Consider the following 25399-nt stretch of genomic DNA (forward strand, 5'->3'; position numbering starts at 1 on the left):
CGAAGGTTGCGTTGCTACACCGGGGACCCTATCCCGCGACCTATACACGCCCCTATCCGCGACCTAACCGCGACGAAACCCCCCCCAACGTAAGCTCGGACCTAACCCCCGCGACAAAACCCCCACGACCTAACCGACGCCCGTAGCCCGACGCCCGGATAGAAAGTCGTTCGCCGAGTGTATATATACTAACGGAGGCTCGCTCGAACACTTGTGAGAGCGCGACCCATCTGGTGGCCCTCTGGTGGCGAGCATGGGAGGTGAGGTGACGCCACATATATCTACTAGTTAAATCGTCTCATAACTTCCGATACATATGCATGTATCGCTACTTTACTACAATACTGATATGACTATGATAATAAAAAACAAAAAAAAGGTGCAACTTGCGAATTTCAACGTTTAAAGATCTCATTTTTTCCTGACTTGTCTCTCGATTTCAGCAAATAAATGATAGCTCGATTACATAACAACTACTTTTCCCAGATGAGGATACACTTTAAACAAAGGACAAATGTATATTCTGATTTATGAAAAACCACATTATTTCATTACTTTTCTAATAACTCAACCATACGTTCTTACTGCAACTTTACAAGTTCATTTATCTTCGATAACTTCCTAACGAATAAGTTCAGGGCATAAGTATGTTGGTACTTTTATGTACAACATAAGAAACTATATTTCTAGGTTTCCATTTAAAGAAAAGGTACAGTTACATTTTCAACGGTAACTTTTGTGTAGCCATTCGATTACAATAATACATTTTGGACAACCTAAATAAATCTGTTCTCGTAATATATTATTTTATAATGGAATCTCTTTACTTTCCATTTCTAAACATTTTCTTCCATACTGCTTCATGTCGATGAAACATTGTCATTTCTTTTGATTCTTAATTTCAATCGAATTATTTCAAAAGTGTATTATTTAATATTCTTCGGTAATACGTACCGATCATTCTTCTTCACCTTCCAGTTGATAATGATAGCGGCGTAAAGCAGCTAAACGTAATCTTTCAGTCTCCAAAGCTTCTTCCGATTCCAAAACATCAACTTGTGCCTCCATCTGTAAATCGTTCAAAATATTCACTCTTTCTAATACTTAACAACTTTAACGCTTATTTTCTTTATCATCGTTATCCAAATAGTGCATAACGAGTAGTAACTACAATTACCATTCTCTTCCACAAGATGGCCACAGTTTTTAGCAATTGCAACAACACTTCCAGTTGCTTGTGTTACGTCTCTCGATGCCTCTGAGAGTGCAGCCAAGTTATTCCTATTTCTATTTGCTTTTACTCTGCTTCTCTACACGCGTAAACAAATTTTACGGTTTAATAACAAACAAAAACCGAAATAAATCCTCTACACTTACAATAAAAGATTACCACCAAATGCAACCGCCTTCGCTGCTGATATCAGCCCTTCGGACCATTGTTGGTTACGTTTCTAGAATTCGGTTCCAGAGGCTGTGCCCTACGATTCAAAATCTCTTTCCATATTTAATATTCATAAATTAAATATTAACGGTCAAAATAAGGGACGTACCTTTCCTTCTTCCATTAATTCTGTACATGAATCTAACATTTTTCCGTTCACTTCTAATTTTAACCCGGAATCACCAGCGCGAGATTTCTCCACCATGTCCTGATCATAAAATATGTGATAACCATGTATAAAAACAATTTATATATTACACTAAAATGTAATATGCGATTACCTGTATTCGATTACCAGCTTCTTCTATTGCTTTATCCATACTTAACAACTCTGCCTCTACCAAACTTCCAACTCCCAACTGTTTACATTCGTCGGTCGATTCTACAACACGATAAAATTCAAAATAATATATATGACTTTCTTCATTTTTTTTTTTCTACATTTTTTAACTTTCGTAACTTACTATCGCCCGATGCAATATCAATAGATGTGTTTCATGTAGATTTTCCATGTATTAAATAAAGACCCAAAACATATGCAACGTGTATTGCACTTTTAATGAGTATTGAGGAGTACAAGTTAGGTCTGACATCGCTGGATTATCGATACCATTTAATGAATATTCGATAATATCTTCTGCTTCGGAGATGCAATTTACTGAAATAAAAATACACCTTTCTATCAGAGATATCAACATAAACCATTCACCATTTTATTAAAATACTTACGCAATAATTCATACAACATGGTATCGGCATGCATATTCCTTTCATTACGGCACCGTTCACCTTCAACTTCCAATTTTTCCATCTTTAAATCTAATTCTTCTTTCTCAGCTAATAAATCATGTAGATCGCCTTCTAAAGCCGTTTTTTTACAAGTTAGAAAATCATTTTTCCCAATCAACGCCTAAAATATTACACTCTTACCGGAACGAAATAAAAATAGATAAGAAATCAGGAAGTAGTTATTTAGTCTCGGGTCTATTTTGACCCTTTTCTACGGGTCTGTTTTGACCCTGTTCTGCGGGTCTGTTTTGACCCTGTTCTGCGGGTCTATTCTATTCTACGGGTCTGTTTTGACCCTTTTCTACGGGTCTGTTTTGACCCTGTTCTGCGGGTCTATTCTATTCTACGGGTCTGTTTTGACCCTTTTCTACGGGTCTGTTTTGACCCTGTTCTGCGGGTCTATTCTATTCTACGGGTCTGTTTTGACCCTTTTCTACGGGTCTGTTTTGACCCTGTTCTGCGGGTCTATTCTATTCTACGGGTCTGTTTTGACCCTGTTCTGCGGGTCTGTTTTGACCCTGTTCTGCGGGTCTGTTTTGACCCCTTTCTACGGGTCTGTTTTGACCCTTTTCGGTGGGTCTGTTTTGACCCTTTTCTGTGGGTCTGTTTTGACCCTGTTCTGCGGGTCTATTTTGACCCTAAAGCCGTTTTTTTACAAGTTGTAAAATCATTTTTGCCAATCAACGCCTAAAATATTACACTTTTACCGGAACGAAATAAAAATAAAATATAACCGTAAATCTAGTAAAAGAAAGGTATTAACCAAATTTTCACCTTTCGTGGTATTTACTTCTTCTTTTATATCGTCCAAATCCTCTTGTCCTTCGATAGCTTTTCGAGCTTCCTGTTCAGTTATATCTTCACCTTCTATTAACTCGTCCAGTCGGCGTTCCGCTAAAAACGGTTCGACGTTCCGAATTTTCTTCTCACATTTTTAATAACCCAATTTGCTTCTCCACTTCGGCTTTCTGTTACATACGAGGATACACCTAACAATATTCCTACCTTCCTGATTAAACTGATATGTTCTTCTCTTAATTTTGCATATACATCTTTCAATTTCTCAAATTTCTCTTCCAAAACTTTATACTTTTCTACAAAAACATAACAGAGAAGTTATATTAGATTGCGATATAAATGTACACGTATGTATGCACCAACCTTCGCTTTCATCAACTTTCGCCATCGTGTCTGCTTTTTGTTTAAGAGAGTCCTGATTTACCTGTTTTTCTTCTTCAATTTCATTGCCCTAAAAAATAAAAACAACTTGTTACATAGACTGTTTTTGTAAACCATAATGTTAATGATTAATTAAAACGTTTTTACCTTAATAAGCAAACCCGATTCAAGTTGCATGACACGACTCTGAAGCTCTTCCGTGATTCGTTGATGATCCATCGGTAGACGATGCGATTCTTGTCTCTGGCGACTATTTTCTTGCTGTAAATGATCGATGGGACTTTCTCTAAAATACATATGTTCGGAACAATTAATAATCTTCTATCGCGTAAGAGTAATAAGCGATCATTTTTCTAATTAGTATTAACATTTTCTATTCGCACTTTATTTAAGTTTACCTTTCCTCGAAAGATTCTTCTGATGGCGATACCACCCTCGGCGTCGCGTACGTTCGTAACTCGGATTGTATCAAAAAGTTTGGTGGATTCTTCGATAAACATTATACATGGGGTAAATCGATAAAGAAATTTAACAGCTTTTATGAGCATTTTATGGTAGAAACCATTCCTTCGAATCACTAAATTCTGTTTAAAAATAAATTTAATTCCAAAAATCTTACCTCGGCTTACACGGGTATTCTTTAATGATGCACTAACTGAAATCATTAACGTAACAGTGATACATGAATACATCGAAACACATAATATTATTGGACCGTCTCTCATGCTTGCTCGGGGAAGACCTCCTGCTCCCCCCTTGTCTCTCGAGGCCCCAGGGAGTACCTAGGGACAAATTCCCTATAGCATCCCGGCCTCTCTCAACGGTTGGCATCGGCGCCAATCGCGGCATCTGCGGGAGTAACTATGGAGTTACTCCTGCTCCCTACAATATTAATAACGCATTGGAAGTTTAAAGCAAATTAATCGGCAAGGCTCGCTCGATCGCTTGTGAGATCTTTTTCCGTTTCCTCTGGTGGCGAGCATGGGAGGCGACGCATCGACCAATCATCGATCTGGAGCTGTGACGCGGTGCAGCGCGCACACTCGCACATGCGTGCGAGCAAATTGTCGCGATATTCTTCAGGACCGTACCTAGCGAAAGACGAGCGGCGCCTGAGCGGATGCACACTGCTCGTCTTTTTGCCGTTTCGGAGCACATTACAATATTCATTTTGTGCTGTAGACTCCACGTACTATAATATAATATAGATACACGAACGCGCGTCTTTACGCCCAGTAAACAAAATTTTCTTTTCTTTTTTTTCTTAGTTAAAATATCATCGGGGAGTCTCGAGTCTGTAAGGTTTAAGATTTAACTCGTATACCTCGTGTGTGCTTTCACCTTGTGAATTTTCGTGGTCTAAAATAAAAATAATATCAATTTCTTGATTGAGCCTTCGTTAAAAAGTTATTAAAAAATTAAATTAAAAAATTTCAAATCCTCCAGGAAAAAATTATTTTCGATTGCGGGGGCCAATTACAATCATTTTTGGTGAATAGATATACCCTCGAAATCCTAACCATTTTCGAGAAAAAAATTCCTAATCGAAAATCTAATGCGAGGCCAGAATTTCATGCGTATCTTTAAAACGTCATAACTCCTGAACGGATTGGACGATTTTAATGTTTAAAAAAACAAACTACGCGTATTTCAGTGAATAATATGTAGAAATGACAAAAATATGCAAAAAGTTGATCCTTGACCCCGCAAAATGAGAAAAACCCCATAAAAATTGTCCAATCTTCAAACAGCCATAATTCCTACAATAGTGAATATATTTCAATGAAACTTTTTTCTGAAGTAGAGCTCATAGGTACCTACAAAAAAGTATTAGACAAACTTTCCGTAGCGCCTCAAACAAATTTGTTAAAAATGAAAAACGAATTTCTATAAAAAATCGACAGGGGGTAGGTAGCTGCCTCATTTTTCCGGCGAAAAAAAAAAATTTCAAATCGTTCAAAACAAATTATTTTCAGTTGCGGGAGTCAATTTCAATCATTTTTGGTCAATATATATACCCCCGAAATCCTACGCACTTTTGAGAAAAAAATTCGAGAATGTGTGAAATTTTTCAACAAAATTAAAAAATTTCAAACCATTCTGAAAAAATTATTTTCGGTTGCATGGGTCGATTACAATCATTTTTGGTCATTACACGTTCCCCCGAAATCTTGGACATTTCGGAGAAAAAAATTCAGTACGGGCGGAACTTTAAACGTTAATAATTTCTTAACGAAGCCTCCATCAACAAATTGGTATTCTTGTATTTTTCCCGATTTTCCCGACTAGAAGTAGTGCGAGCCTACAGTGCTTCATTAAAATCAAAGTTGGAACGGCTACTACCATAATGGATGTGCGCGCAAGATGTAAATCATCAAAATCTGCAAAACTGTAGGAGGCAATTTTAAAAAATCGCATACCAATGTTAACCGCATTAAGAAAAAGTGCATCCAGCTACATAAAATAAAGACAAAGTGTACTTACCTTCTACGTGTAGTTAATATAAATTATCCACATTCATACTTTTAACATTAACAGAATGCATTGAAACTTACGTAAACAAATCTTCGGTAATTTCTTAGTTTATATTTAACTCTTTGACTAGTACTTATCAAGCCAAGTGTAATAAATATTGAAAAATATTTTTACAATTAAATTAAGCGTCTACACATTTTTCGGATTTTTCTTTCATTTTCTTTTCCTTGTTTAACTCATCGCGAATAAAGCAGCGAAACGCTCGTCATTATTCGACCGTTAAATGTTTCCTAACAAATTTGTGTTGACGACTGGAAGTAGTTGGTTACAACAATTATTTCAGTAACGGTAATAAAAATAGTGTTGCTGGTTATTTTCGTAGAATTTCTTTTTTTTCGTTTTAATTCTGGCCCCAGCCGATTTCTTTTACAAACAATAGACAACGGAAATATTGAGATATACAGAGTGCTTCACAGCTTATAAATTGATAATCGCAGGCTTCGTAGCAACACGATGATAATTGTTGTTGTTATAATAACGTTTCAAGTTTTGCAGCCTCTCTTAGTTGTAAAAGTGCATTACGTTGTTAGAACGTTCAAGCAGTACAAAACATATTAACTAAATGTTATACGGTAAAAAGAGAAAAAAATAATGAAATGTTTTCAAGTCACGTAGTAATACTTTATTAATAACAAAAGTTGATCCGAAATTCACCTTGTGGGCGACCGAAAAGTGAAGTAATACGTCATTTTGTCGTTTTCTGTGACTTTTATAATACGTACGATACAATTTTTATTTCGGAATAATAATAACTTTACATCGAATTTTATTTTTATTACGGCGGCTTAAAAACCAAATTTGTAAAAAAACTTGACTTGCAAAAGGGTTCATTTATAGTGCAAAAATTGTAAAAATTACATGCGTAAGGCTGGAAAAGGAGAATGATATAAGATCATATCTTACAACAAATCCAATAATTTCTGTATAATATTTACCAATTCCAAATAATGCAATCAGGTAAATCACAAAATGTATATTTCCAATGAATTTTGAATAATTGAAAAGATTAATAAACTGTCGAACGATTTCTGCAGCAAGTAATAATACGTTCAACATGAAATAACATTCAAATATAATGTTACCTATCAAATTTCCAATAATCAACTAATTTACAACTGATGAAACACCCTGTATGCATGCAAAATGTTAACCGCAGTTTAACCGATCGGTCATCAACACGTTGGTAATCTACAAGCTGAATAAAATTGAAATGGCGTAAAAAGTAATCCGAACAACAATTTCTTTTTTTTAAATATATTTTTCTATCGTCCATTAAAATTTCTTTGAAACGATTGTTCGGACTATTTTACACGCTGTTAAATAATATTCAATTTCGATTTTACCGTTCAATGTATGTACACGAATTAATTGAAATTAATTATTTCACCGGATATCTATCTTCCGCGTATGCCACGAATATGTATACATATGCCACGAATATATGTATATGTGTCGAAGCGAATCGATAAATACAACAAGTATAAATGAAAATACTGCGAAACATTGTATGACATAAAAAAAAAAAGAAAAGAAAAGAAACCGATCTGATACTGATCGGCACCAAAATTGTCGACGACATTTTACCCAAGAGTACCATAAAACGAATAGAAATACGATACACTTAAAAACGGTAAGAATTCCTGGATGTTACTCAATCGGTAAGTTTCTGTTACATTTGTTAGCCCGTTCGCACGATACGGTTTTCAAAGATAGATGGATTCGGTAATATGTGAAACAATGTTCATAACTATCTGCACTATTCTCACGCGTTCATTTCAGGTTCTGGACTTTTTCACATCTAAACCTCATACAAAATCTATGCATAATACTAAAAACAGTTACAGGGCAGTCCCCACCGTTTACATTACACTAGTTATGAGAACTAGTTTAAGAACAATGGTATTTAATACTACAACTACCATTTAACATCTATTTACTTTTACTAGAGGGGTAAAGATAACTTGCATTCGATATAACATTGTATTTTCTTTATAAGCATTCGCTGCAAACTAAAGCAGACATATTTCTTTAGATGCAACAGTAAACGCAAGCATCGAACATGAAAGAATTCTATTTAAATTCTGAAATATGTATATTCAGTTTACTAAAAAAAAGTATTTCAACTATACAGAAACTTTTGAAATTCTAATAAGTTTTGTGAACAGTTGGATTTCTTTTTCACCATACTTTAGCTTTTTGAAACAAGTTAGTCCTATATTAATCCATCATTAAATTTCCTTACTTTTAAAACGTATACAAAGGGGAATCAACCCGTTAAATAAAGAATATTGATTGAATTTGGTCTTCGCTGTATGTACAGGCGTGAAAACGAAATTATCAGTAAGAAAACAACAACAAAAACTGTATCGTGTGAATGGGCTCTGTTCAATGACCCTCGGCTGAGACTCATTCTGTAACGAAACACGAGCTTTACAATACTGAAAAACATGAAAGGCATACACGTTTACGGAATACAAATCTCACAAAAAGCTTAAGATAACGAAGGCAATTCTCATCATCAGCAGACGGTCGAGCATCTCTGTTCTCGGTCGCGCAGAAATCTGCGCGAAGCGTCGTCGTTAAAATTCAACTAGCCTCGCGCAATGAAAGTCCATCGGGTTAATCGTTCGCGAACTGGAAGTTCTATTCTTTTTTTTTTTTTTTGTTTCTTTTCTTTTTTTATTGAAGCGAATACGACAGCTCCGCGAGCCACGCACGCACGAATCGTAACGCCTACAGTCTTAAACCGTTAAATTTTTGAATACGCTCGATGAAAATTCAATCGGCTACATAGAATGAACAGAGGATATGCAATGTGTGTGTTTGTTTGTGTGTGTGTGTGTATTTTTTTCTTCTTTTTCGTTCTCTCTCTCTCTCTCTCTCTCTCTCTCTCTTTGTGCAATGTTCCCATATTTACCATCGTTAAAGTGTATTTCGGAAATTTTTTATCTCTTTTTTGCGCTACGGAGAAAAGCCATTCGCCCTCGTTTTCCCTTAGAATTACACGCAAATCACACTCGAATATCTACGCGTCTCTCGTGGCTCGCCTCGTGAATAATTTCGTTTACCTTGATAAAATGCATCGGCACGCGACGCGATAAAAATTAATAAAAAACTATTCGTAAAAGATCGCAAGAATGGTGTGTGTGCCGTATCTACATACGCCGCGTTTTTTTCATTATCGTTTCTGCGATCGACTCTATTTAGGCTTGTTCTCGTCACCGATAACACGCGACAACGGAAACACGGGCATGCATTATCTTCTTTCTCTCTTTTCTTTTTCCTCTCTTGTTTCGACAACACGGCGCACGACGATATCGTCCTTCCACGAGAACAAGGCACAGCGTATTTACATCCCCGCTTCTGTTGCAGTCCGCCGACTCACAGGGGCATTGGTCGAAAACGGTTGACGAAGATCGGTGATAGCCGGACTGATCAGCGGACTGCAGCAACAGTGGGGATGGAAACCGCGCTGTGCCTTCTTCTCGTGGAACGACGCGATACTTCCGCGTATAATACTAACACGATTCTCACACGGCATGTCCGTTGTTCGTTATAGATAAATTAATAAATATAATATATATTAAATCGTCAAGAAAGCATTTTAAAAAATGAGAAAAAGAAAAGAAAATAAAATGTTTTGGTATTACAGGTTTTTTTTTCTTTAAACGTATTCCCTTGTCATTTTGTATTTTCAATTGTTTCTCTGTTTTTCTCAATGTGTTTGCCACTAGATTATTTTCGCATCGCACACACGCATACACAGACAGGAACAATCACGGGCGCTCTCCCCTTCCCCTATCTATACTACATATAATATTTTCGTTCTATCGGAAATAACTTAGTATCTATATCCAATATATTAGATATTAAATAATAATCGTATCATCAATATATTAATTTTAAATAATATAATTTCTAACAAAACACCCGCCACTCAACAAATAATCAAAAATATACGTCGACGTTATGCTTATTTGGAATTTCAGTAAAAATAATTACATCCTAAGATTTCTACTCATTATTATAAACTCTCGTGTAATATAATTATAGTTATTGGCTAACGTAAGGGTTTCTCGTAATTCACGAATACGTTTTGGCATACTACGATGCGATACATTAACTATACGCTAATGAATAACATGTGACTCCAAATAATGAAGATATAAGGGATTATCATATAACCACGTTTTTTTTCATCCCTAATAATTAGGGAACGTGATTTTCAAGTTAAATAAAGCAATAAATGTTCGTTACAAGAGATGTACAAATTGTGACGGGTCAGAACGTAAATGTTTCTAAAAATAACATTTTTTTTTTTTGTTTGCGATTTCCACGTCGCAATAAGAAAAACTATAATTTCATTATTATTTTTTGCTTTCTCTTTCATTTAAAAAACGTAGAAGAAAACAGACGATTCCGTACTACGCAGCGAACGAATATAAATTATCATTATAAATAGATCTATTAATCGTATGATTTTTTTTTTTTTCTCAACGATTCAACGTACTCGGTAAAGGTCTGACTTTGTTCAGAAGCGTATGAACATTAACTTAACATTTATAAATTTACAACGAAAGAAACGATTAAATATATTCCGTGATATGGCAGTTTGGATAAAATTCGAATTAGAATTTTTTTTTCTTTTTTCTCGATCTCCGATAAAGTCTTGTGTAACTGTGTTTCGAGTACGCGAAGCCTACCGTCGTCTCCAGTAAAATTTCCAAATCCAATCAATTCCATTTCGCGATGCTCCGCTATCGACGGTTCTCGTTTTAAAAATGAAACTTACGTTACGTTACGCATATTAAAATAACGCATGTGTATGGGTTTTGTGAACCATCGCAAGACAATGGAAGTGTTCCTTCATGTTAGAACCGAATTCGCCTAGCTTCCGCTTCTTGTCTTGTCCCGTACAACACATCGCATACATTTACTATTTTTTTGCTAAATGGTCAAGTACCCCAGGCGTTTGATTTCTACCTTGAAACTGTTCGAAGGTCTCCTCCAAGGAGGGCGCCGAGATACATACCATGTACGTATTCGTATCTCCAATGTGAAAAATACTCATTTCACTGTTATAAATACTATCTCACAAAAAATATGATTCTCTCTATAAAATTGTCAAATTCTATTATCTCCCTAAAAACGTGTTGCGCTCGCGATAAAATAACCCGTATTGACAAAACGGCGATCGTGTCGTGTCGTTTGTCGTTCGATAGACGAATACAGAGCCCTCTATAGAAACGAACTTTTTATCGAGGAGCTTGCAAGAAACAACCGTTTCTCGATAACTTATTTGAAAACCTCCCGTGCCACGTTGCTATCGAGCGGCATATTTTCATACTATTTTCATTGCATCGACTCGGAGATACATGCTTCAACAAAATACTAATCATCGAAATTGATCAAACGATTCGTTAAAATTTCTATCGTATCGTAAATTGGAAACGTAGAAAACGGGTTAAAAAGCATTTGCCTATCTTATAACTTTAAAACAGTATATATATGTGTGTGTGTGTGTGTGTGTGTGTGTGTGTGTGTGTGTGTGTGTGTGTGTGTGTATTATTCGTTCGTTATCGTTCCTTTCTCTTTTACGAAAGTTGAAATTCAAATTTCTGCATTACTATACTCCACGAATCTAGTGTTTTTCTTGCCCTCTTAAAACATAGGACATCCGCATGCGATAGAATAGATCATTCCAACAAATCTAATACGCGATGTATACATAATAGTCAACGTAGAAATAAAAAAAAATGTGTGAATTCCCGATGCAATCGTTTACCATTAACAAAAGTATACCTATGTCTATAAAAAATCCATATATTTACGCGTGTACCCCAAAGCTTTAAAATTCATCGAAAATTAATCTAAATCCGTCGTCTTTTAAAATGTAAATCAATCGATGCAATTACGCTTGAAGGGAGACCTACGTCCAGTTTCAATTTTTACTGCAAACTTTGTGCATTCCATTGGTTCCTGTTCAAAGCGTTTTATAAAAAATCGAGTCATCCAGGATTCTTAACAAGTTTTTTACCACGATAATCGTAAACGCGTCGACAAAACAGGACCATGTCCGAGGGCACTGGTATCGGAGGCTGTCGATTTTCTCGTGGATATATTTGATCTCCCGGTGGAACTATTAAACCGGGACTCTCTAATCCCTCCTCGATTCTCCGTAAATTTTTACGATACCTGCAAATTGTATTAACATTCATATACATATGTATGTATATTACGACATTTAGTTATCTCAGATCTAACATTTTTTTTAGGAATAGTAAAACCCGCACATTATTAACATTTATTATTATTTTATATGACGAAAACATAAGAACGGCTCTCTTAATGAGATAATCATTTTACTCCTATCCGTCTTTTAAACTGTTTATTCTCGAGATATTTCAAGTTTGCCTGACTGAAACTCATTTGGTAAATGACAATTTCAGATTGGAATAATTGTAATAATAACAGCATCGACTATAGTCCGGTGTGTAACGGCATATTTCATGGAGACAAAAGTCGATTCTGGACATTTAGGACAATGACCCTTTTATCGGTCATTTTATTCAAGCTACCTTCGTAATACCGATAGATATTTAAAATTTGTATTTATTCCCGTATATGTAAAATAAAACAAAAAAACATCAACTCACCGACAGTATTCATTGAATGTTAAAATATAACATTTATCTTCTATACAAGCAACACTGTTTGCATCTCGATGCCGTGAAGCGAACACTTCGTCTTCGGTATCGTATTGAGTTCTACCTTGCTCGGTATGTTCTGGTCTATAGTACCACAATAGGGAAAACATCATTTCGCCTATGGAAGAAAAGTTTATGCTATATTATGCTTCTCCGCGAGAAGAAGGCAAGGGGCACAGCAGAACGTGTTTAAATCCACACTGTTGCTGCAGTCCGCTGATTGGCTGTCACCGTTTTCGACCAATGCCTGTGGAGTCAACGGACTGCAACCAAGAGTGGGGGGATGTAAACACGCTGTGCTGTGCCTTGTTCTCGTTTGAGAATGGTACGTGTCGTGCGTGATTTGCGGTATTGTACGCGGAAACGTACCATCGTCTGGATTTTCCCATAATGCGGCAATTTTTGCTACGAATGGCAAATCAGCTTTTCGTAGACCACTCTTTAGTAAAACGCAGTCGCGAGGTCTTAGAACGTCGCCACTTTCGTGCTTCATGCTCGCGTAACATCGACGTATAGCCGACTCCTCGTTCTGTAAAAGACACGACAACGAATAAATTGAAACTATCCCGTAGCATACTTGTAACAGGAGAAAATTTAATCGTCACACTTTTACCGTTAAATAAACTTTGGCTTCAAACGGATAACCCTCCCAACTCCATCCGTTACTCCACTTGGGTTTTAAAAATGTTTTTCTAGTCAGTATTAAATTCTCACTGCCTACTATACACTCTTCGACCTTCGAAGCGGATTTCTTAACGTACACCTTTTTCGTACTTTTTCTCTTCTTCTTAATTAAAGCTGGCTTTTTACCGATCTCGCAAACATCCTTCGCTTTCGCTTTTGTTGTACTATCGTGCTTTTTACCGTTATCCTTTACCTTCGTTTCGTGCACTTTCGATTTACCCTTTCCTTTCGGTTTATTTTTATCGTGTGCCCTTAATTTCGTCCGCGTGTCCGCTTTACTTTTAGACAGGCCGCACTTCGTAGTTATCTTCGATAATTTCTCCGACGTTAATTCTTTCATCGAATCAACCTTTTTAGTTACCTTTTTCACCGTAGACAACGTATTCGCTTCCTTCTTCGTTTTCTCCGGTTTCTCTGCGTTCTTATTCTTCCGGTCTTTTTTCTGCGTCATTTCCAAACTTTGCTGTATAACGTTATTAATAGTTTCCATAATGGAATTATCACTGGCAGCATGCTTGAAACAGCTTTGAATATTGTTACTTGTACTCTGCTTACAAATCTTCGATTTTTTTATTACGTTCTCGCAACAAGTTGGATTCTCCACTTTCCGTTTTTGATTCTGACCATCTTTCCTGGGTTGCTTCTTTTTCGAAATACACGCGTCGCCGTTGTTACCATCGATCTTTTTTATAAGAGACAAAATTGGTATAGTAATTTTTGGCGAACAGTCGGTGTTGCTGAAATCTTGCGACGAGCCAACAGAAAGTGTCCTTTTACTCACTTTCCTTTTCTTTCTACTGTCGGACAAGCTATCCAAGGATAGCTTTCTTTTCGACACTTTTTGACATTTTGGTTGTTCATCTTCTGTGTCGGATCTTTCTGCGCTATCTTTCTCTACGGTTTCTTCGATAGTTTCCGGTACCGTTGGCTCGTAATCCGGCTTCTTCCAATTTTCATTCTCGATCACAACAACATCGTTCAACTCCTCTTTAACATCGGGGTCCGTGTCTAATTTATCGTCAAGTAAAATACCAGAATCCTTGTCGATCTCCAGAATGGCCATTTGACCCTCTTTCATACACTGTTCGCATTTCATTATGTCGCACTTGTAATCCGATTCACACTTAACATTACAATTTGCAACGCAGGACAAGTTATCCCCCATTTCCACACTGCAAGACTCGCACTTCACATTATTATTTTCCAGCTTGAAACTGTGAAACTTGTTGCCTGGGCACGTTGGCACGGTTATCTTTTCGCTGGGCGAAAGAGTTTCCATTTTAACCTCACAGGTCGACGTGCATGCACGTTTCTGACACCCACACTTTTCTAACTTATCTTCCGCGGATTCTTTTTCATCCTAGAAAAATCGCTTTATTAATTTACTTGTAATCGAGGCTGACGCGTACAATGATGCTTTAACGATCGATTTTTATTGTTCTAGGATATCTTCGTCTACGCGATCTATCCATTTCTACATTTCCACTTGAATGTCGCGTTATTAGGGGAATACCTCTATTATGATTGCAAAAGTAAAGTAAAAAATTTAATGCAAACCTTATCCTTGCAATCCGAATTTTGAGGGCGGTTATGCCCACCGACTAGATTGTGAGACGGAGGGACAGAAGTTTGGTTCTGATTCAGGTTGCGATGAGTGTTAAGTTGGACGCGATCCGTATCCCAGGCATTGGCACCGTGAGGTGGCGCTAGCCCGGCTAGCCCCCTCGCCGGCGAGGGCGGACCTACCAAAGCACTGGGCGGCAATGACAGACCGGGCCCCGATACCACTGGCGCTCCCTTACCATTACCAATAAGGGGCCCAGTATCCACGTTTTTTGGACAAGATTGCATCGGGCATGGGCAACCCTGGAAGGCTGCATCTAACACAGAAATCATTCAACGTTTATCCATAGGCTTGCCTTACATCAAAACTAATTCATACTCGTAAGAATTTCGGTATACTTTGACATTAACAGTTGGACAACTGCCCGTGAAAAGATAATCGAAAACGATTCGAATAATATGTACATAATAGTCCGGCAGGCCACGATATACCGAGGTCGTAAGCTCCTGTAGGTGTCACAAGATAGTCCAGTTACGGACACAGAAAGGCAGCCTCAAGCAACATGTCATGTATACATACGGCCCTAAGTGCCGCAGCAGTAATCGGTCCCAACTCTCAACAGTTTAGTTTACGACCTCGCTATATCGTGGCCCCCGGGGACTATACAAATTCTCATACTTACGATCTACAAAAGGTCTTCCTTGAGAATGCAAATATGCTGGATTAGGTGGAGGTGGTGGTGGAGGAGGAGGAGGAGGAGGATATCCACCGTAATAAGGAGGCAGCGGATATTCACCGGGTGGTGGCGGGGGTGGTTGATAATCGACGACTGCTGGTCCTCCTGCAGTGGCACCACCACCAGGACCGCCACCTCCGCTAGATTCCTGATATCCATAATATTGCCTGGAAATATATATATATGGATATATATATATATATATCTTTTTACGGACAAAAATAAATATCCTAGTTACCCGTTATGCAAATCACAATTTATTTTTACCTTCTGTATGTTGGTGCATATTTATAGTAAGGAGGTGGATGAGCATGTGGATGAGAATATGCTGGTGGATAGCACAGGTCTGAATATTGCGGCGGTGTACCGTAATATTGAGGACAATATGCCCTATAGAATCCGCCTCCTGAAACAAATCATCGAATTCATATATGAAATCATAATGGTAAGTGAACCCAAACAATATCCAAGTTTAAAGATTTAAAGACTATGAGATACTACAGCGCATTCACCGCATTAGTGAGATTCATCTCCTAAAAAAATGAACATTTCTTGTAACACCTAGACATATTGTTAAAGAAAATACCAACTTAAACTGTTCACATGGCATTGGTAAAAGATCCTCCCAACTGTGTATGCTCTCTTTAACAAAACGGAATCGTTGATACGTAGTAGATTGGACGTATGAAAGTCCTATTCCAATTTGATCAATTAGAACGTTTCATTTAAGGATCTGGATTTTACAAGATCCAGATGACGCAAAACTTTACCACTATGTATGTTTTGCATAGGTAAAGCACCAACGATTACACGACGAGAGTTCGAGAGCAAGTATTGACGATGGTCCGATGCAAAGGATTCTTGTATCCTTTAGTGAATCAACGAACACTGATATTTCAAAAACGATTACTAATTGTCCGTTCTTTTTCTTGCGATGATTCCTCTGAGGTAACGGACTATGCGTCATCGTAGATATGTGTATTGCTGTTGCGTATTACGAATTATCTAACACCGTCCTAACCGTACGATGATAACATGCATATATTTGCTTACGTGCAACACATATGTATACACCACTACTACTGTATCATCAAATAACGCTATTCAGCGCGAATTTTGATTTTTTTAGCAAAGAAATGATAAACATCACGCAATCCTTTTAAATTTCCTCGTTCCAAACGCGAACTCGTAAGCAGAATTGGTTTATTAGTAATAGCAGTTTTCTTTAGTAAATATGAGTATTGAATGTAGCGTGATGTGACAACTCCCGAGATATTACTATTGTTATTGTTTTAATAAAGTAAATTTAATATATAATTAAGCCAGCTTGTATCGCTTGTTTGGAGAACAATATTGATCCAAGATAATATTTTTCGCCGTATCGAAAGAGTTAAAATAAGATGTAAATTAGTAATTTATTCGTGCCTGTACTGCTAGTTCCCCCAGAAGTTGTTGAAGTTGCAACTAAATCATCCGAGCCTTCGGAATTTTGGGGGGGCGTCGGAGTTGGTTCTGGCGGAGGCCCTTTAATGGGTGGTAAAGTTGGTGGGTGCTGTATCAGTGGTCCAGCCGGCTGATAATACCCTAATAAAAAAAAAAAGGAATTAAGACACATACTCGATATCAAATGCTATTTTTTCCCCGGATCCTTCCGACGACTGAAAAACTTGTTATATTTATCTTTTATGTTACGCATTGTACTAAACTTACCATGTTGATGCGGTGCCGAAAATGCAGAATGTCTTCGAGGCGACATGCTTGGATGATTACCTTGACTACCTGGTGGTTGCATAGAGGATAATGCTCCTAATGGTGTATATGATTTACAAGGTTGCTCCAACTTTTGCTATTATATATATACATACATACATTTATCGATAAATTTTTGTTAAATGTTAATTCTGTAAAGGAAATTTTATTCGAATCATAAAAGTTACCCACCTGTTCATGAAGGTCCGTAGCAACCGCAGTAGCTGCAGTTTGAGTATGACTGGTTGAACTTATTCTATACTGCATACCAGCGATGCTACAGAACCCCTCGTGATGAGTGGATCGAGTTTGATTTACATAAACACCTTAAAAGAAAATTCCCATTTTAATAAATTCTAAAGATAGAGAAAGGCGAGAGTGTTTAAGTAATACAACTGTTTGCAGTACCAGTAATAGTAACGTCTGTATCCTGATTCACGATAACGAGTTTATTCGATGGTTTTAGAACTTCGTCCTGTTCAGAGCTCTGTCTCGATTTCCGTTTCTCGATATCGGAATCGTTTGGTTTTCGTTTCCTAATAATCTCCACTTCTGACTCGCTCGAAGAATCGGAGCTGCTACCGCAACGATTCTTTTCGTCCGAGTAAGAAGCGGCAAGAATCGCAGTAGCATTCAGGCTCGCCATTCTTTTGCAAACCACCATATCCTTTAAATCCATTACTTCTTCGTTCTTTTTCCTTCGTTTGATAATCTTTTTCTTGTTGTATTCCATAGTTTTCTCGCGTTCAAAGTCATCGTCCGAAGAAGACGAGGACGAAGAGCTTTCCATCATGTCCCAATGCTTTCCGCGCAGTCCCGGCACGTTCCGAAGTTTCCTTTTCGGAATATTTTCCTCCCCGCCTTTATTCTCGATCTTCTTCTCCTTCTCTTTTCGAACGTGCTCCTCTTTCTCCTCTTTAGCTTTCTTTTGTTTCTCCTTTTCAGGTTTTGGTTTGCAAAATCCACCAAGGTACACGCCACCGGTTTCGTTCTCGTACAGGCAATGAACTTTGGCCAACGCGTTCAACGAAGCCACCCTGTGTCGTTTCGGTCCGCTCCAAAAACCAAACAGTCTCATTCGTCGAAGGCGTTCATCGGACGGCGAACTGGCTCTTTCCTTCTTCTTAATTTCCTTTTGCTTGTTCTTCTTTACGTCCTCGTCGCTCTCATTTTCTGAATTTGACGATAAAGCATCCTCGTCCGAGTTCTCGCCGTTAACTGTTTCGTCTTTCACGTTTGCGTCGACTGGATTTTCGCTATCAACTTCTTCTTGTTTAGAAGAAACGCTATCGTTCGGACTAATTTCGCAAACCTTTATTTCTTTACCAGATTCAACGGCACCGGTTTCCTCGGAGGAGGAAATTATTTGATTGCTGCTCTCCATTTGTACTTTTACACCCTTCTTTTTCATTACTCTTTTACCAATTTTTGAACTATTCTTAACAGACTTTTTAATATCCTGTAATTTTGACTGCAACGATTCTTCTTTACTATTTTTATCAATATCTTTATCTTCCTCTATCTCGCTTTTTACATTATTCGTTTCAGATTCTACGCTTAATTCTTCTTTACTTATAATCTTTTTGTTCTCGTTTAATGATTTTTCTGTTTCCTTGGAATCCATTTTCTTTTTAGGTATAGCCTTCTCCACCAGGGTTTTAAATTTATCATCTTTCTTTAACGTACTGCTTATTTTATTACTCTTCGAAGGCAACTTAGCTTTCATATGCTTCTTTAACTTTGGTTTCTTCTCTTGCATTACTTTAGTTTTAGAAATATTGATATTTTTCTTTCTTGCTTTTAACATTGCATCGTCTTCCTCGCTAGTCGGTGTATCTTCATCCTTTATCGATTTGTTTTGCTTGATGTTCTTGTCCACCAGTTTCTTAACTATCGATAAATGTGATTTTTTTGCCAAGACGGTTTTTCGAGAAATACCTTTCTTCTGCATCGATGTTGTTTTCGTATTCTTTGTATTTCGCGTTACGGAACTTTTACTATTTATTGTACCTTTCTCAAGAAGCTTTTTACGTTCTGATTTTTTATCTTTTATCACAGATATCTTTATGCTTTCTTTTATGTCCGGTTTCATCAGTTTTACATCCTTCTTCTTCTCGTCTTTACATTTCTTTTTCTCCACCGAACAAAGGATATCTAACTTTTCTTCGTGTAAATCATTCACTACCGTAATGTTTGAGAGATGCATTTCATCGTTTACACTCTCGTCGTCGAGCTTCCCGCATTTCTTTTTATCTTCCATTTTTTCAACTTTCTTCTTGTTTTCTATAAATTGCTTTTCAGACTTTGTTTTATCTTCTATTTTTTGTACTTTCTTTTTTTCCGTAATATCGTGAGTACACTCGTCGGTGACTTTTTCTTCCGTTTTATCAAATTTTTTCTCCTCTGCTTTCTCCCACTTTCTTTCATGATCTTTAACGCATTTCTTCTTTTCGTCAGGCTTTTCAGATTTTTCTTTCCGTTTATCTTCAACCTTTTTCTTATCCTCTACTTTTTTCCTTTCTTCCCCTTTCTCTGATTTTTTCTTATCCGTTTCCATCTTCCTTTTTACATCCTCCAACATCTCGAGCTTCTTAGGCTTTTTCTCTTTTCTTGCATCGGTTATAGCTTTCTCTAAGAACGAACGACGTTTTTTAGCAATTGTCGGCATTTTGGTTGCCTTCCGGGCAACCATTGCCTTTTTCTGTGGCTTCATTATGATTGTTTTCTTTACATTTTCGGTTTAACCAATATATGCTCAAAGTTCATTAAAGCCCTGAGCACACAATCAAAACTACCTCACTGCCATTATAAAATGTAATAAATATTGTAACTTGTGCTAGAATTGACTGTATCTGCAAATAATACAAGAGAAATCTAATGTTATTAAATGGTTATTACAAAAGAAAAAAATAGCATACAACATATAAATATAAAATGGAGTACTTTCTCAACAGTTGCACTACCATTGTGTCCATCCACAATTTCTACTTTAAATATTAAACATTTCACTAACAACGGAGTAATTCGTATTTTGTTCTTTTTTCAAGGAAAACCCAAAGGTAACGATCAACTGACATTTATAATTTTCGACGTTGTTTAGAACGAAATACGATATTTTACGTGCACTAAAAACATAAGTGAAATCGATGCATTTCTATGTTCTCGTTTCCAATAATTCCCATGTACGAATTTTATAAGGAAGAGCAAATGAAAAAGAATTTCGATCGAGTGTGTCGGGTGCGCGCACTTTCATCGACTTGTTGACAAATCGATCCCTTTAAATCTCGCTGCTTCCATCATTTAACATACATTACCGAAACTCATATTTTAAGGTTTCATGCCAGATTACCACGATATTTTCAGAGCAATGAATTTTCACGAAACGATACACAGTTCGCGTTCTAAGTGGTAAAATTAAAAGGACAAGGACACCAGGATACCTTTTAAATGTATCCGTAGATGGCCACAAGTGGCTAACATAAACTTAGTCTACTGATCGATGAATTTGTCACGTACGAAATTTTCCCAGGCTCGTACACACTATTACGATAGTCAAGAAACGGATATATTCGATAAACCAATTCACAGAATCCCGTAATATATATATATATATATATGTATATGTATATGTATATGTATATGTATATGTATATATCATCGAGCGATAAGAAGATAAATGTAAAGCTATGCATAATTTATGTTTACCTCTAGCGAGCCCTTTTGTTCCTACGTACGGCCCGCGAACGCTTTTTTAAACGATAAATTAATACACCAATGCAGTTGACCAGCGTGATGATATTTTGCTCAAATACACCACCAACAATAGCGACAACACGACTATTTTGCCAATGCTTTCCGTTTTGGTTCGTCAAGTCTAACACGGCATTTGCATTTCGTTCTCCCAAAACACGTATCTCACACGACGTCCCTGCCCTTTTACCGTTGCCTTGTCGGCCATTTTCTTCCTCGCGCCGCTCCCCCACTCCTCTCCTTACGCGTTACCAAATAGCAAATTTTCTCTTTAGTTCTCTCAAAGACATCCGCTAGATGGTATTGCTTCTCCGCCGTCGAACGAATAAAGATTTTCGTCGTCTCTTGTTCCGAAATTGAAACCGAACGGAAAGGAGAGGTATAGATAGAGTTTAAACCAACAAAACTCGAACGAAAGAAAAAGGATTACGTTACCGTTCAACAATAATAAATGGTGTTTACTTTTCTCATATTAATCATACAATTTGTCCGAATAATCCGACTTGAACGAACATATAAAAATATATACTATAGATTTTCCAACAATCATTATTTATAAATACATTTCAGATGCATTAAGAAAAATATATAAATCCATAGAACAATTATAACAATGTATTATTTTCACTGGAATCCTTCTTTCGCTTGATTATGTGCAATTTCTTAATCCCAGTAACATTGCTTGCACTACATCTCCTTGATGTACTTCAGATATTTTCGCTGTACGTCCTGGTAACATTAATAATGCATTTGCCTCTTTGCAGCTAAGTAATTTACTACTAATTTGGTTCCCGGTACTGTAAGCCAGCGGCAAAGTATCTGTATCGTTCCATTTTAAAATTGCTCTTGCATATTCCGGACGTGGATCCAAATTATAAGATGTCGTCAACTGCCATTAAAATACATTGTTCAATACTACGAAACTTAACGATCGGTATTGAATAAAAATACGACATACTTTGCTCTTTAAAATAGTAGGCGTGGAAGAGTCCTTGCACAACAACTTTAATAGAGGCAATGCAAATAAATGCATAGTGACCGTTGCAGAAACTGGATTACCTGGCAAGCATAATAAATATTTTTTTTTGCCTTCGAACAAACATGTTGCAAATGTAGTTGGTTTCCCAGGCTTCATATTCAAGCGTCCTACACATATGTTTATTATTAATTTTTTCGCGTAAAGTCACCGGCCGTGTTAAATTACGATCTTTTTAATAGTATTACCAAAGTGTATCGTGGCATTAAAATGATGTTGTAAAATAGGCTTCAACATATCTCTATCGCCCATTGATACGGAACCCGACGTAATAAGAACATCGACTTGTTTCAAAGCATTCTCAAGTTTATTTATCATGATAATCTCCCTGTATAATATACAAATTACATAGTTAATAACTCTAGTTCTTACCTTTCCGAAATGACCAATTAATACTTACTCGTCTTGTGCAATACCCAGGTCCACAGGATCAAGGCCATTTTCTTTTAATAGCGATAATAAAGTAACTTTATTACTATCGTATATGTGCCCAGGCATTAAATCTGTTCCTGGACATTGTAATTCGTCTCCGGTGGATAAGACACCAACCTTTGGAAGATCAATAACTGATACTTTTGTGTAACCACATGCAGAGAGAAGACCTAATTCTACTGCTCCAAGTTTTGTTCCTGCCTTTAAAATTAATTCTTCTTTCTTGATATCACAGCCAATGGGTCTTGAAATAAATTTTTAAATAAGTCCATCGTATTTTTAACAAATTTTTTTCCCTAAATATCGCACTATCATAAAAAGTCAAGTACTTACCTGATGTCTTGTCCGTGTTTTATTTCTGTCAAAATTTCAATTTCCTTTTCCTCTGTATTATCCAAAGTTCCTTCTAATAGTTTAGTATCTTCAACTTGTACAACTCCTGTTGCATCTGTAATGTAATAATATTACTTTAATCGATACTTAAGTAAATATTGTATATTAACTTACCATCTGGAATCGGAGCACCTGTATTTACCCTTACACAAGTACCAGGCTGAAGTTTAATTGCAGTGGCCTATAAATTTATAAATTAGTACGATCGGGCATGGGGTAATTCTACGTTTAAAAATAAGTCGAAAAATGAAATAATATCACTTACGATGTCTCCTGCCTTTATTCCGCTTAAAACTTTCCTACTGCCTTTTCCATCACTCGCTAAGACAGCGTAGCCATCTTTAATAGAAGCTCTAAACGGTGGTAAGTTATATTTGGAATATAAATCACAACACAATATTCTACCATAAGCTTCTTCCACGGCTACTAACAATTCAAATTTTAACGGTTCTGTGTTATTATGTATCATTTGTAAAGCTTCTTCGACAGAAATCATCGGATATGGTGATTCTCTACACCGATCGACTACATTTCCTAAACACAACTACCAAAATATGGTTTTGTATATCTATATGCTTTCGGTATAAAAAATTATAAAAATAATACGAAAAACGAATCTTACCAAAGTCTTTTTCTCACATTTGTGAGAAGAAACATTTCTAACGGAATTATTTTGTACATTTTCGTGCGTGTCTTTTATTTGTTTTCTATTGTCTCTAAGTAAATCAACCGCATGTGGAATAGCAGGTGCAATTACACCTAAACATTCCTTTGCAGCTTTTGGTGATCCAGGTAAATTAATAATTAGCGTTTTATCTCTTATGCCGCATGTAGCTCTAAATGGCGCCCATTAGAAGATCATTAATAATAAATTATAATTATTTTAAAATACATTGCCGTGTTACTTGGAATTTCTAACGCAAAGTACCTAGATAGCACAGCCATTTCAGTAATTTTTAAGCTTGAAGTTAACATCGCGATAACCATACCAGGAGCTTCTTTTTCAATCACTTGTTTTGTTGATTCCGGAGTGACATCCCGCTTGGAAAATCCTGTACCGCCGACTGTAAGAATAACATCCACAAGCCTACTGTCGCTCCAAGTTATTAAATTTTCCTATACCCAACAAACATACAAAACATTAACGCTCTCTCATTAAAATATCATATATACTTACAACTAGATAATTTGTTACTGTAAACCAATACTTACCTTTATTCTATATTGATCATCGGGAACTATACTTTTATAGAATACTTTGCCCTTGAGAATTTGCCCGATTTCATTTTTATCATTATCAATGCAATCTTCTATTTCCGGTCCACTTTTATCCTCATTTTTATTCTTGGAGCAACTATCGCTAACTAAGAACAAAAATTATAATACAGTTTAACCAAAAATGAATAATAAAAAAAAATTATCAGAGATTTAAAATAATCATTGTTAGAATGACGAATGAATTTTACTGAATAATAATGATAATGATAAAGCGACTGATAATGAATAGGAATTGATTGTTTTTATTAAAAGCATATCGTTCAATATTTAATTAAAAGCGTTTAATACAAAGTACAACAGTTAAATTTTTACGTATTTGGTGTAAAAGAAGGAATACTTACCAATCAGTACTGCAAATCTTATTTTATCCATAATTTTATAAAAGTATTTTTACACAAGTATCAACGTAAGTAAGTACTGGTACTTATACAACTGATAACGATGGAATTAAGATAATATCAATTTTTGAAATTAGCACGTATTAAATTGTCTATAATTTCAACTGTTATATTATGATAATTAAATCGATTAACATGGAAATATAATGATACGATTTTATTACAACTACAAACTTAATACAAATATTTAATCAACGTCAAGTTGATCACTTTTCAAAGAGATCACAAGATTGTATTCTTCAATGTTGCCAAAGCTATATGTATATTACTATAATTCTATACCAACATAAACCACACTACTGTGTTAGAGACAGCACACAGCGACAGCACAGAGTCAGAGTCACCGAGTACTTACGTGTAACTAGATACGACGACGCGACACCGTCATTATTTATTGGGGGAACGAAATCTATTGCGCATGCGTGACTCGCCAGGGATGGCATCATCACGTTGCCGCGTTTTCACATTAAAAATCGCTTGAAATAAACGCGGGCTTTGTTCCTATGAAACGTAACGATTGGTACTGTTGCGTGACCACGCGAACGTAGCCCCAGAAATATAATAATCGATAGGTAAATTAGGAGCGAAATTCAAAAGCGGATGGTTATGCGTGATTGAGAGAATATTGTTAAGGATGCGCGATGCTGGTGGCACGCGTGGGAAAGATCTTGGGTAGAGCTCGAAAACAGGAAGAGGACACCAATTAGCAGACCCCGAAACGAATCGCG

General features: G+C 36.6%; 2 protein-coding genes and 1 pseudogene across 5 annotated transcripts; all 3 read right to left on the reverse strand.

The window, feature by feature from the left end:
* Positions 1–957: 957 nt before the first annotated feature.
* On the reverse strand, positions 958–3902 carry LOC122403661 (annotated as a pseudogene).
* Positions 3903–8827: 4925 nt separating this feature from the next.
* On the reverse strand, positions 8828–21354 carry LOC122398884. Of its 4 annotated transcripts, none has more exons than XM_043399171.1 (12): positions 21090–21354; positions 17793–20236; positions 17577–17710; positions 17346–17481; positions 17061–17219; positions 15903–16041; positions 15582–15802; positions 14893–15209; positions 13265–14695; positions 13021–13180; positions 12601–12769; positions 8828–12139 (listed from the first exon to the last, which is right to left on the reverse strand). In XM_043399171.1, the coding sequence occupies exons 2-12, from the start codon at positions 20095–20097 to the stop codon at positions 11953–11955; spliced, it is 5358 nt and encodes a 1785-aa protein (XP_043255106.1). In that variant the 5' UTR covers positions 20098–20236; positions 21090–21354; the 3' UTR covers positions 8828–11952. The 4 variants fall into 4 exon arrangements, with proteins under 4 accessions (XP_043255106.1, XP_043255084.1, XP_043255093.1 ...); XM_043399149.1 differs by having other exon boundaries at positions 14893–15215; XM_043399158.1 differs by lacking the exon at positions 21090–21354 and adding an exon at positions 20825–20933 and having other exon boundaries at positions 14893–15215.
* Positions 21355–21571: 217 nt separating this feature from the next.
* On the reverse strand, positions 21572–24950 carry LOC122399632 (gephyrin). Its single transcript, XM_043400452.1, has 11 exons — positions 24615–24950; positions 24208–24359; positions 23924–24111; positions 23618–23831; positions 23261–23539; positions 23110–23176; positions 22936–23050; positions 22571–22846; positions 22359–22498; positions 22093–22280; positions 21572–22023 (listed from the first exon to the last, which is right to left on the reverse strand). The coding sequence occupies exons 1-11, from the start codon at positions 24643–24645 to the stop codon at positions 21784–21786; spliced, it is 1890 nt and encodes a 629-aa protein (XP_043256387.1). The 5' UTR covers positions 24646–24950; the 3' UTR covers positions 21572–21783.
* Positions 24951–25399: the final 449 nt, after the last annotated feature.

This window comes from Colletes gigas, unplaced genomic scaffold (assembly GCF_013123115.1).
Source record: "Colletes gigas isolate AHSC1104 unplaced genomic scaffold, ASM1312311v1 Colletes_gigas_Sc00002, whole genome shotgun sequence".
NCBI classification, from domain to species: domain Eukaryota; kingdom Metazoa; phylum Arthropoda; class Insecta; order Hymenoptera; family Colletidae; genus Colletes; species Colletes gigas.